This window comes from Staurois parvus, unplaced genomic scaffold (genome assembly GCF_062004578.1).
Source record: "Staurois parvus isolate SC_StPar_1 unplaced genomic scaffold, SC_StPar_1.0 ptg000541l, whole genome shotgun sequence".
Classification (NCBI taxonomy): domain Eukaryota; kingdom Metazoa; phylum Chordata; class Amphibia; order Anura; family Ranidae; genus Staurois; species Staurois parvus.
This window is the reverse complement of record NW_028318337.1, coordinates 1,862,937-1,877,141: the sequence shown is the minus strand read 5'-3', so window position 1 is coordinate 1,877,141 and position 14,205 is coordinate 1,862,937. Positions and strand designations below refer to the sequence as shown.

At 40.5% G+C, this 14,205-nt stretch overlaps 1 protein-coding gene across 5 annotated transcripts in view; it reads left to right on the top strand.

The window, feature by feature from the left end:
- JSRP1 (junctional sarcoplasmic reticulum protein 1) overlaps positions 1-8,783 on the top strand; it is a 157,425-nt gene extending 148,642 nt beyond the window's left edge. For 4 of the 5 annotated variants that reach the window (XM_089690762.1, XM_089690759.1, XM_089690761.1 and 1 more), the window contains one exon: positions 4,151-8,783. In XM_089690762.1, the coding sequence (XP_089546888.1) occupies positions 4,151-4,792 (642 nt within the window). In that variant the 3' untranslated portion in view covers positions 4,793-8,783. The remainder of the gene's footprint in view (positions 1-4,150) is intronic. The other variant, XM_089690763.1, reaches the window with a different exon arrangement.
- The last annotated feature ends 5,422 nt before the right edge of the window (positions 8,784-14,205 follow it).

The following is a 14,205-nucleotide window of genomic DNA, read 5'->3' as shown; positions in this document are numbered from 1 at the left end:
CATTCTTGTTTAAGGTTTTCCTTATTGTAGATGTGTCAACAAAAATGTTAGCATGTGCCAGAGATTTCTGTAGGTCTTTAGCTGACACTCTGGGATTCTTCTTTACCTCATGCAGCATTCTGCGCTGTGCTCTTGCAGTCATTTTTATAGGACGACAACGCCTAGGGAGAGTAGCAACAGTGCTAAACTTTCTCCATTTGTAGACAGTCTGTCTTACCGTGGACACATCAACATCAAGGCTTTTGGAGATACTTTTGTAACCCTTTCCAGCTTCATGCAAGTCAACAATTCTCGATCGTAGGTCTTCTGAGAGCTCTTTTCTGCGAGGCATGGTTCACATCAGACAGTGCTTCTTGAAACCAGTAAACCCAAAACAGGTGTGTGTTTTTTAAAGGCAGGACAGCTGCCAGCAACACATCCAATATCATCACACTGGTTGGCTCACTCCTGGCTCCAATTAGCTCTGGGAGAAGTCATTAAGCTAGGGCCTCACATACTTTTTCCTCCCTGCACTGTGAATGTTTACATGTTATGTGCAATTAAACCATGGCAACATCTAATGTTTGTGTAGTATTATGTTCAGCAGACTGTGTTCTTCTATTGTTGTGACTTAGATGACGTTCAGAGCACATTTTATACCCAATTCATGCAAAACTCCACGTAATCCCAAGGAGTTCACATACTTTTTCTTGCAACTGTATAATATTCTCGCCACTGGAACAACAACTCCTTTCCTCAAATTTGCACCATGTCTGGAAGACAGCAGTTACTATTTCCAGTGTATGGATGGAGCAGCATTCTGATCATATCAGCAGAATGACACAATTTCTGAGAAGGCAGTGTACATTTTCAAAAGCATGGGTCTCCAAACTGGGGCCACAGACCAGATGTGGCCCTATGCTTGCCTTTATCTGGCCCTTGAGGCCCTATTCCTTCCACTAATATAAGGCACTAGTTCTTCAACTGACACCAAACATGGGGAACTATTCCTCCCACTAACACCAATGATGGGGCACAATTCCTCCCACTGACACTAATGATGAGGCACTATTCCTTCCACTGACAACAATGATGGGGCACTATTCCTCCAACTGATACCAGTGACTGGGCACTAATGATGTAACTTTTATTTACTCCCCACTGACCACCAAGCCTATTGTATTGTTTACTCCTGCCAATGCCAGGGAATTTTCTGCTTCAATTTGCAATTTAAAAAGATGTGGGAAATTAACATTTTAATTGCCATTTTAACCTGTGTGTGTGTGTCACCTTGTGCGTCTGTACCAAGGCCAAACATTCCAGGGTATGGAAACATTTGATCATGGCCATTTGGGTGATTTCTGTTATCATTATGATTTAAAGAAGCCAAATATGAACACTATCCATAAATATGAGACATGGCATGATCAGTCATATTTTCAATATAAATGCCAGATTGTCATGATTTCTGCCAGGACATGCAAACTTTTGAGCACAACTGTATGTATTCATAAAGATATTTGTTTATTTTATTTATTTTGGCCCTGATCAAATGTTTCCATACCCTGGAATGTTTAGCCTTGGTACGGACGCACAAGGTGAAACACACACAGGTTAAAATGGCAATTAAAAGGTTAATTTTCCACATCTGTGGCATTTTAAATTGAAATTTGTGTCTGTGTATAAACAGTCAATGAGTTTGTTAGCTTTCACGTGGATGCACTGAGCAGGCTAGATACTGAGCCATGGGGAGCAGAAAAGAACTGTCACAAGACCTGTGTAACAAGATAACTGAACCTTATAAAGATGGAAAACAATATAAAAAGATATCCAAAGCCTTGAATATGCCAGTCAGTACTGTTCAATCACTTATTAAGAAGTGGTAAATTTGGGGATCTCTTTATACCAAGCCAAGGTCAGGTAGACCAAGAAAGATTGCAGCCACATTTGCAAGAAGAATTGTTTGGGATACAAAGAATAACCCACAGGTAAGTTCAGGAGAAATGCAGGCTGCTTTGAAAAATGACAGTGTGGTTGTTTCAAGGAGCACAATACAATACATGAAGAAAAATGAGCTGCATGGTCGAGCTGCCAGAAAGAAGTATTTACTACAACAGTGCCACAAAAAGTTCATTAAAAATATGCCTGACAACACCTTGACGAGGCTCACTGGGCGTAAATACAATACATGGTGTTTATGTATACTTGCATTTGGGCTTGGGCTCTGTAAGGGTGTGATGGTAATATGTTATATTTGATTGGTGCTATACAGTGCTGTTTTTAATATGGAAATTTTACCTATATGTGATTAGATGTATTAATAAGAGATTTGTTTTATTTAAACCAGGTATGTGAGGTCACACCTAAAAAATCCCACAACATGTTTGGTTTCTCAATTTATTTACTCTGGGATGTGGCGTGACTTTTGGTTTATCCCTTTTTATTGGGAAACCGTTAAATTGATTTAGTAAACAAAAGGGCAAGTGAGCGCTCAAAGCCTACAAAAGCTGCTAAACACCAAAAGGTACCACATAAAACCTTCAAATGAAATAATAAAAGCAGGGTGTAGCGCTAAGATAACAATATAAATGACTTTAAGGCAAATGTTTGCACCTATATCAAATAACAGCAGCAAACTGAAATAAAGTGTCTTAGTGATATGAAAACGTGTCAGTTTCATAAATAATAATTACACATATGCATCATAAAAATAGCACATTGATAAGCATAAAACTCCAGTGACAAAGTGCTTACATCTAAATGGAGTGATATAAAAAGTGATAACTATGTCACTTGGTGGTGATCAATATTGTGCAAAGTGCCAAGCAATAGTCCACAATTAAGGTGCATGAAAGATCGTGGTGATCTTCAAAATCCAGTGATCTGATCCGGTATTATGGTGATTTGATTCATATGATAGGATTGCGCACTCACCAGATACGCAATCAGACTGCGCATTTAGAAATACCAATCTCAGAAAACTGGAGGTCCCTTTATGGTCTGGTCTGGTCATATGCCACTCACTCTCCGGTATCGACTGCCACACTTGGTACAGCAGCTCTGTGGGTGTTTAAAGCTCCCAAGGAGCCCCAGAAAGAGGAGGCCAGATAGTGTATTATCATTTAAACAGGAGATGTTTATTCCAAATGCACAGCACAAAAAGTGAGTCTACGTTAAATTGATTTGTTTAGTTCCGCTTTAACATATATCGCATATGACACCTAAAAGATGGCTCTGTTTTACTCGAAAAGAACTTCTTTATTGAAAGGCTCTCACATAAAAGCAAGTGACAAAGTACAATGAGGTACAATGTAAAAAATGACAGAAGCAGTGACACATAGGGGTTTATTTACTAAAGCTGGAGAGTCCAAAATCAGACTCCCTTCTGCATAGAAACCAATCAGCTTCCAGGTTTCATTGCCAAAGCTTCATTGAACAAGCTGAGGTTAGAAGCTGATTGGTTTCTATGCAGAAGGGAGTCTGATTTTGGACTCTCCAGCTTTAGTAAATAAACCCCGTAGTGATTTGATACAGAAACATCCAAATGGACACAGTAAATAAAACAGTTCCACAGAGGTGAGTGCTGTATTGAACATATAGAAATGAGCAGAATAACCAAAAACAATATGATCCATGTGTAGGTGAAGGAAGAGGTCAGTACTGGGGGTGGAAATGGTTTTTAAAGGTGTTCCTTCTTTATCAAACAAAGACAAAGAAGGAACATCTTTGAAATGCGTCTCCCCTGTCAGACACAGAGTGCAAACACAAGTAAGGTAGAATGGTGGTGGTAGATGCTGTATTAACATACTGTACACCAGCAGTCTTACTTAGCAGGTTCTCTTGAGCTGGCATCGGGATTGTTTACTGTAGCTATCAGATACAGTCCCTACCTGTGATGACATCCTGCTCGCTACTCACTCACACTGACACATAGCTACTTTAATGTAAGTGTCACCCACAACCCTAAGAAGCAACTGCAACAAGTGTTCTTGAAAGCAGTTTTCCCTGAGAAATTTGATCATTCTGTTTTAATTTTTTGGAGCAATAACTAGCTATTAATATCCCTGGTAATCACTCTAGTTATATTAAAGAAGGAAATACAGTGGATATACTGAAGTCATTAATGTTTATTCATTTTACCTCTCATACTGATAACTTATCTCTTTCTCAGCAGTCGTCTGAACCGTGGTTTTTTGAAAACTGGTTTGGCTCAAGTACACCAAATTTGCCTATTATAGAGGAACCAGAAATACCAGAAACTGCAGAACCAGACATTTCTGAAGTAGAAGAGCTGGAACAGCCCATAGATGAAGAATCAGAGCTAACAGATGAGGAAATAGAAACAGAGACAGAAGCAGAAGCAGAATTAGAATTAGAAGAACCAATAGAAACTGAGAAGCAAGAGGAAAAAAAGGAAAAAAAAAAACCAAGTGAACAGTGGGGGTTAAAGTCTAAAGGTAGATATATGGAAGCCAAAGCTATAAAAATCCGAAGAGCTGAAAATGGGTCCCAAAAAAAAGAGGTTTTTCCTTTTAACCTTGCAAAGAAGCCCAAGGATTCAGCTAAACCTTCCCCAGAAGGACGAGAGAAGCCATACAAAGACACAAAATATCAGAAAAAATACAATGAAAAAAAATATGATTCTCCAAAAAAACAGGAGTATGAGAAGTCTTTCAAAAAAGAAAGAGAGGAACACAATAAATATTTTAAGCAAGACAAGGGAAAGAAAGAAGATAAAGAATATAAGGCATACAAGCAGTACCATTATGAAAAGGATTATAAGAAAAAGTATGATCCCAGACATCATGGTTGACCTTACATGAGCACTACAGGAGCTGGAGTAATTGTAGACTTTCCAGTGAATAGTAAATAGTAAATTAGTGCTCTACTAAATCTTTGTCAGAAAGGGATATCACTACATGTTTGTGGCAGTGGATGCGCAACATGGCCCAAGTCTTACAACACAGATGTTTTAAAGGTAATCCACATTCAGTAATAGCTGTAGTTTTGTGTGAACATGTGTGAGTATTTAATTTGCGTCCTTCTAGTAATAGTTTGTATTATAAGTTTAGTATGGTTTTTACATTTTTAACAGAAAAGGAGACACGTTTAAACTTGGAATAAAACACACTTTTTTAAAATATAGAACAAGATTTCATTTAAATTAGGCTAGGGGCCGATTGACTTTATTTGCGGTGACAGTCATCTTACCGCTTTGTAAAATGTATATCACTGCAGGAACTCACAGGAAAAAATTGTTTCCTATGTGTCCCATTCACACTGAAACACAGCCTAGCGTTGTGCTGCAGTAAAATGCAGCACTCTGGGCTGAATTGCAGTGCAATGTCTGGCAGTGCAGCGCATCACGCTGCCCAACATTGCAGTGAATGAAGTGTATGTTTTGTACACTTCACTTAAAGTTTGTTCAAAACAAAAAAGGGGGAGCCGTGTGGTGTGCTGAATCGCACATCACACTGCCCCCTACCGCAGCCGGCAACACAGAATGTCCGGAGTGGTGGATCTCTCTGGCTGTTCAGCGATTTACTGACTGTATAGAGTGAATTAACTCTAAAGCAAAAGGGCTGTTTTGATAGTACATTTGATTCAACAAATAAATACGATTTGACATCTTTAACAAATATTGTGACTAAATATGTGCTTTCATGCAACTTGAAAATTACAATCCACAATAAAAATATATGTTTATTTCTTCTTTGTGTTCAAATATCAGATACACTGGGGTTTATTTACTAAAGCTGGAGAGTGCAAAATCAGGCTCACTTCTGCATGGAAACAGATCAGCTTCTAACCTCAGCTTGTTCAATAAAGCTTTGGCAATAAAACCTGGAAGCTGATTGGTTTCTATGCAGAAGTGAGCCTGATTCCAGCTTTAGTAAATAAACCCCACTAACTTTTATGTAGTTTAAAAGATACTCTTGTCATTTCAATGATCGTTTCATATCCCAGAGCAACAAAAAGCAAACACTACATTTTTCACTTAAAGCTTAATTCCAGCTTTTGGTACACTTTACATGGTTCGTTTTGGCCAAGGGAACTATGTCCCTCATTAACATGTGAGGCCGCTGGATGTGTTGTATGAACTGTATGTAGACATGCAGCACTATTTCGGTGAAAGCCAAGACCTTCCTGTCTGAGTCCAAGAACCAGGGGCGGACTGACCATTCGAGCACTCAGGCACTGCCCGAGGGCCCAGGGTCTGTAGGGGGCCCCATGAGATGCCCCTGGTACCTTTCATAGGCTTTTTTGGGTGTGGTTTGAGTTTGGGCAAAGACACAGGGGCCCCATGATCCTCTATTGCCCAGGGGCCCCATGAGTTGTCAGTCCGCCCCTGCCAAGAACACAATAGAGTCTGAGTAGCACTCAGCCACTCATAGTAAGCAAGGTATTCTATCTATGAATACAAAGCTTCCTCTGATTGGCTGAAAAGGTGGGCTGATGATGTCACAACCTCAAACTAGAATACATCGCTCTCTGAGTGCTGCTCAGACAGACTCTTTTGTGTTCCGGGATAGGAAGGTCTCGGCTTACACCGGAACACAGTGATGCATGCCTCAGCTACACACAGTTTATACAGCACATCCAGCGGCCTCACATGTTAGTGAGGGATATAATTTGAACTGGGAAGAATTACCATCCTGCTCCTTTGAATTTTCCTGTCACTGCGTTTGAAAATGACCAAAAATGATTTGACACCATTAAATATCATCAAAATTAACAAATGTAGAACTTTGATTTTTTTGTTTCAAGAACTAGTGTAGAGCTTTACACAACCTTTACTCAGGTTTAACATATTTTTCTAGTATGGAAAATGTGTAAATCTTGGGTGAAAGTGAAGTGAATATGTTGTGAAATGTATTTCAACTGTCTGAATTGACCACTTGAAGAATGCAAAAATGAACAGAACATTTGTTTACCAAAGTATAAAAAATGTTATCCTGAAAGCATGAACTTGTCTTGCTTGGTCACTTTTGGTTTGTGAAATATACCATTGAAAGTGTTTTGTTGTATCTGTTTAATAAGTTAAAAAAAAAATAAGTTTGCAAACTTCCTGTGTCTTGTCAGTTGCATTGTTCTTGGGTAGCTTTGAGAGGACTACAGAACCACTCTCCATTATGGTATGGACAATAACAGTGGAGTGGGGTCCTGTTGTCCTATCTGGTTACTGTTGTTCTACTACAGAAGGGGGAGGATGTGTTGTCATTTTAGCACTGAAAGTAATTTTACTGGCAGAATCACAAGGTGAAAAAGTTTAAAAAAAAAAGAGAAGTATTGCTGCCACCACATTTAAGGACTGGTAAGCTGCAATATATATTACATTTTTGTTTTTGGGTTTTGATATGCTTTACTGGCCCTTCACACCAACAGTGGTACAGCACAAGAACAGAACAATTTGCCTCATGTACTGTGATTTCAGTTTACACCAGTGCACTCCGTTGTATGCTAAAAAAAACTAGCATTTAGTGCAGCTTGATCTGGCTTGATGTAATGCATATTCTTGTGCAGTGCATAATAAGAATAACATTTTCATGGTGGTGACCTCTGTGATGCCCAACCTCCAGCTACACTGTAATGGATAGCCAAGGAAAGGTAGTAGGTGTACCTGAGAAGTGTAGACTGAGAGCTGGTATTTGGGTAGACAAAAGCACCATGGAGTATGTTAGATATGGGAGTAGGATCTGTGAAGTGGGAACCATAGTGGATCACACTGGAAGGGTAAGACCAAGGAACTGTATTAGGATCATGCTGGAATGGGTAAAACCTGGGACTTGCATCAGGGTTCAGGCAATGACTGCGAGCATTGATCGGATGCTTGGTTTTCAGCATGTCCCTTCCACAAAAGCCAGTTCCTGCTGAACTGGATGATTTTCAGATAGTGTGTACCAAGCTTAAGTACACCCCTTATGAGGGTTTGGACTTTGTTGCATGCTAAGGGTCATAACTCCTGTGTTCATCCTGCTAAAGCTCCATGGACCACAAATGAGAGCAACATCAAGAAGTAGGTCTGGAAAAGAACTGTGGACTGCAGATAACAGTGAGACAAAATAGGTCAATAGGTAGTATGGATGGCCAAGGTACAAGCCAGTTGGAAGCTGACACAAATAACCAGGAACTAGCCAGAGGTAAGGCAGACAACACACATGAATAACCAGACACTTGCCAGAGGACAGGGCAGGCAGCAGGCAGGATTAACCAGGAAATTACCCATCCTAGCCACAGGGAGAAGTCCGAATTGATTAGCTGCACCCCTTACAGGGAGAAGACTACCTATATAGGAGCGGCTGATACAAGGAGAAAGCCACACTGATCAATTCAGCTGTGACAGGGAAAAGACCACATTGATTGTACTAACTGGCCACACAGGACGCTGTGTTAATAGAACATGGCCATAAGCCCCGGTTCACTTGAAGTGGCACAATTTCAACGCTACCGGTCAATGTGATTTCATAAGCGGCCTGCCTGACATCTGTGCGACTCCATGCAAAGATGTCTATGCAACTCGCACATTAAGTTGCCAAAAATGGCGCAGGAACCTTTTTTCAAAATGAGTGCCTCACCGAACAGTTGGAGTCACACCGATTTGACCGGTTCCATAGGCACAAGTAGAGTGTGACGTGTCATACAATTTGGAACTGTCAAATCGCATGACAAGTTGCACTGGTGTCAACCAAGGCTAATACTCCAGCTAAAACCCAGAAGTGTGCTTGGGCATGTGCTATAAAAGCAGATGTGTGTTTTGCTTGTACCTTTTTGGTTACTATGCAATAAAGCAATGATACGGAAAACCCTGTAGTATGTTTTTGTCCTTTTACTAAACAAAAAACGCTGTATATATAAACTACTTACAATTGTAGGAAAACAATACTAAACATACCGAGTGCTACAAAGATGCATACAACCACATGCAATCTAACCTGTATAGCAAATGAGCATTGCCAATGGTCTGTATGCTATAGCGATACACTTAAGTCACTTAACATTGGTTGTAAAATCTCAAATGTCAAAATCTCTGTAGGCAACCAGAGTTCCACGACACTCAAGTGATTGCAGGAAACTGGCTTCTCTTGTAATGTTGGTTTAGTGTCATCCCCGAAAGTGATGTTACAGGAAACAGAGGGCAAATTAGGTCATATAGTCATAGGCTGGATACAGCCTGCTGACTGAGAGGAGAGGACCACCTATGACTGAGCTTCCTGACTAACCAAGGGCATCCTAATCATTGCAGAAGCATGCCTTAACCTTTAAGAATATAACAGTAATATACACAATAATTATTACTTAGCTTTAAATTAGGGACTTCATATAATTTTAAACTAAGATAGATAATTTAGGGTTTATTGCCTCTGAATTTGTGTGTATGGATAGGCTCACTGGTTTCTTCTGTGCTTTGGACCCTGTTTAACTTTCTGTACATCTTTTAACCACCTCCAGTCCAAGCCAATTCTGACACTTCTGTCATACATATAAAAATTAACATTTTATTTGCTAGAAAACCCCACAACATTATATATACAGTGGATATACAAAGTCTACACACCCCTGCTACAATGTCAGGTTTCTGTGATGTAAAAAAATGAGACAAAGATAAATAATTTCAGAACTTTTTCCACCTTTAATGTGACCTATAAACTGTACAACTCAATTGAAAAACAAACTGAATTTTTTTAGGGGGGGGGGTAAACATAAAAAACTAAAATAAAGTGGTTGCATAAGAGAGCACACCCTCTTATAACTGGGGATGTAGCTGTGTTCAGAATTAAGCAATCACATTCAAAATCATGTTAAATAGGAGTCAGTACACACAGCCATCATTTAAAGTGCCTCTGATTAACCGCAAATAAAGTTCAACTGTTCTAATAGGTCCTTCTGACATTTTCTTAGTTGTATCCTACAGAAAAAGCCATGGTCTGCAGAGAGCTTCCGAAGCATCAGAGGGATCTCATTGTTAAAAGGTATCAGTCAGGAGAAGGGTACAAAAGAATTTCCAAGGCATTAGATATACCAGAAACACAGTGAAGACAGTCATCATCAAGTGGAGAAAATACGACACAACAGTGAAATACAAAGAACTGGACGTCGCTCCAAAATTAATGAAAAGACGATAAGGAAACTGGTCTGGGAGGCTGCCAAGAGGCCTACAGCAACATTAAAGGAGCTGCAGGAATATTTGGCAAGTACTGGCTGTGTGGTACATGTGACAACAATCTCCCATATTCTTCATATGTCTGGGCTATGAGGTAGAGTGGCAAGACGGAAGCCTTTTCTTATGAAGAGAAACATCGAAGCCCAGCTAAATTTTGCAAAAACACATCTGAAGCCTGCTAAAAGCATGTGAGAAAATGTAGTATGGTCTGATGAAACCAAGGTCGAACTTTTTGGCCATAATTCCAAAAGATATTTTTGGCACAAAAACAACACTGTGCATCACCAAAAGAACACCATACCCACAGTGAAGCATGGTGGTGACAGCATCATGCCTTTTGGGGCTGTTTTTCCTTAGCTGAAACTGGGGCCTTAGTCAAGGTACAGGGAATTATGAACAGTTCCAAATACCAGTCAATATTAGCATAAAACCTTCTGTTAGAAAGCTGAACATGACAACGACCCAAAGCATACATCCAAATCAACAAAGGATCTGTGGGATGATCTGAAGAGGGTTGTGCTCAGGAGATGCCCTCGCAATCTGACAGATTTGGAGTGTTTTTGCAAGGAAGAGTAAGCAAATATTGCCAAGTCAAGATGTGCCATGCTTATATACGCATACCCAAAAAGTCTGAGTGCTGGAATAAAATCAAAAGGTGCTTCAACAAAGTATTAGTTTAAGGGTGTGCACACTTATGCAACCATATTATTTTAGTTTTTTATTTCTACTTCCCTCCACCTAAAAGATTTCAGTTTGTTGTTCAACTGAGTTGTACAGTTCATAGGTCACATTAAAGGTGGAAAAAGTTCTGAAATTATTTACAGTATCTTTTTTTACATCACAGAAACCTGACATTTTAACAGGGGTGTGTAGACTTTTTATATCCACTGTGTGTGTGTGTGTGTGTGTGTGTGTATGTGTATATATATATATATATGTTTGTGTTGTGTGTGTGTATGTATGTATGTGTGTGTGTGTATATATATATATATATATATATATATATATATATATATATAAATTTATTTCTTTTTTGTTAAGTAAAGACCTTGGAGAATAAAGTGTTTTTCACATCAATGAATTTTAGTGCACGTAAACATGTCATGCTTTAAACTGTTGTACCCCCTATGGAACTGCGTCTCCATAGGTGACGCTTTAAAAACCTTTACAGCTTACCAGTTTTGAGTTACACAGGAGGTATTGCACTAGGATTATTGCTCTCACTCTGACATTTGCGTCCCACTTTGCATGTGGGGAAGGGAGAGGTGCTTTAAAAATTGATTTTATTCTTTGACAATGTAATTTTTTTAAATTTAACTTTATTACTATCACAAGGGATGAGCAACATCTCTTGTGATAGCATGGGCTGTGGCAGGTCCTCTTTATGCAGAGATCTGGAGTCTATTAAACCCCATATCTCTCCTTTGCCCTCCAAAGCCTCTGATCAAACTGAGATTGAAAGTCCATGGGCACAAAGATCTTGTCCCCATACATCAGCAGGTCACTGGAGCAATAGAGCAAACCTCGGGAACAAGCATGTAACTTTTGGACTTACTTAATTTAATCCATTAGAATGGGTTGGATCATCAGGAAATTTTTATCAGCCAAAATGGTGTCAGGATCAGGTCGTGAGCAGAATTATCTGGAAACATTTTTTTAACAGGGCATCAGGTTTCATGCTTGTGGACCCATGTCAGTAAGTCACATGTAAATCAAATCTGGATAAGAAAAGAGCCAATCTTGCCTGGCATGCCCTGAGGTGCTTGGCAGATCTCAGGTGCTTTAGATGCTTATAATCGATGAGGATAGTATTAGCTGCTTCTCCAACAAACAGCACCACTTGTCCAAGGCAGGTAATTGTACTTGCCCATCTAGTGCTTGATTAATGGAAAAATGTATGCTTGAAGTTCAACTCCACCTTTGTAATGAATTACAAAATATATTGCCCAGCATATCTAGCCTCACCTCTGCATTTCAGCGTTGATCCTCTTCCCAACTGAATGAAGCCCAGTGTCCTTCAATCCACTTTCAGTGAGCCCAGACAGTCTGTCCAAGAGTGAGAACTTTCCACTGCTGACACTGGATTGTCCCTACAAAGTCCCAGTGACTGTGGCTCTAACACCTGCACTGTTGCTGTTACTGCAGGGCAGAACGTGGCTGTTGATTTACCACCTGCATTGCTGGCTGATAAGCAGTTGACAGACTCAACCCCACTGTCCTTAGGGGAGCACAGGTGCTGCCTCTCCTTCCATGGCACCAAGATTTACCTCCTCTGTTTGCTGCAGGGTATTGGAGCCTCTGACTACCTCCCAAGTGGTATTGTCCTTCCAAGGCATCCACTACTCAGAGACTCACTAGCAGGGAGCACCTCCAAAAGGAACACCCAACAACCTCTGCATCATGCCGAAGTTGCCAGGACAGATGTTAAAGCGCAACACTGCACCAGAGTTTTGACCATCCCCATCCAACACAGATCAAAGCCTCACTGTGGCATCACTCACAGTCCAGTGTCCACAGTAATGTCCTTTACACACGAGGATGAAAAGTGTGATGGAACCACCTTTGCTACCGTGTTCTACAGAGCCTGCATGTTTGCTCCCTTGCATACTTCCGCACACATGTCCAACACTTGTTGCCCACGCCCTCTGGCCTCTTTCCGCCTCCTGGCTCCATTCACATAGTCTGACACATGCCCCACTTCTTGGATGGGATGGACCTGTCCTTTCGGAGATCGTCTGCCATTATGTTACACTCTCCTGGTCTGAAGCCTGTCATCTCACATATTCCCAGCCTGAAGCCTCTTACCTGAAATGAAGTAATGCCCAGTCCAGTTGCATTTTAACACTTTATTGCACAACACAGACACATTCACCAGTACATCTTTACATGACAGCAGTCAATATCACAACTTCCTGACAGTAGTCTCTAGTGCATCACAGTGTAAAAATGCAGGCATCTTCGCAGAGGCTACTGTCACTTTTGCAGGTAGTTCATACTTGGATGTTCCCTCCTCACCTATGGGGTGCTTCTCCTTAGGTCCCAAAGCCGTCCTAAACAAATCCACAGGACCTGCTGGGTCAGGCACTACATCTTGCTGATCAGAAGTGTCCTGCTCCCAGGGGCGGACTGACCATTTGGAAACTCAGGCACTGCCCGGGGTCAGTAGGGGGCCCCATGAGATGCCCCTGGTACCTTTTTCATAGGCTTTTTTGAGTTTGGGCAAGGACACAGGGGCCCCATGATCCCCTATTGCCCGGGGGCCCCATGAGTTGTCAGTCCGCCCCTGCCTGCTCCCATACCCCAACTCCACTGGGCTCCACCCACAGCTAGCATATAAAGCTGCCCTAACCCCAACCACTACATCACTAAAGGAGGGGCAATAAATAAGGGCCACTAACACCTGCCAACATACTGTATCTAAACTCAAAAACATAATATATTAAAGCGTGTGAATCTTTAAATGTAGTGGCTGTGTTTTTTTTCCCTTTATTTTCACCCGGTAATCCCAGCCCCTAAATTAGATGGCAATTAGAGGGTTGAGACAAATCATTTACCATTGACATGGGTGCTTAGTATGGTCAGTTTATATTTATTTAGTTTAAAATTTTCCCAAAATGAAAAAAACTGTTGGAGTTTGCCTTTATTCTGTTAAGCTGACCATAAACTAGTAGAATTTAGTTTGAAATGTTTAGCTTTGAGAATGTCAATTTGATTTCTAATCATTAGTGGGTTCAAATCGATGTTCGTTTTCAACCACAGTAACAAGAAAATTTGAAGGAGCGGGATGGAAATTTTTTTTCAAACAAATTAATTTCTAACTTTGTATGTCTTTGTTTGGGAAATTATTAGGGTTGCACCAATACTGATATCGGTGCCGTTACTAAGCAAATCCTTGAATACCTAAAATTGATACCTTTTGCAGTGTGATTTGAGCCCATAAGATAAATGGGATCAAATCACACTGCAAAGAATTGCATGTGATTTGAACAGGAATGCAGTGCATTTCCTGTCTGAATCACATGCAGCTTCCCGCAATTCAAGAAGGGAGGGGGAGAGAGGCGCCA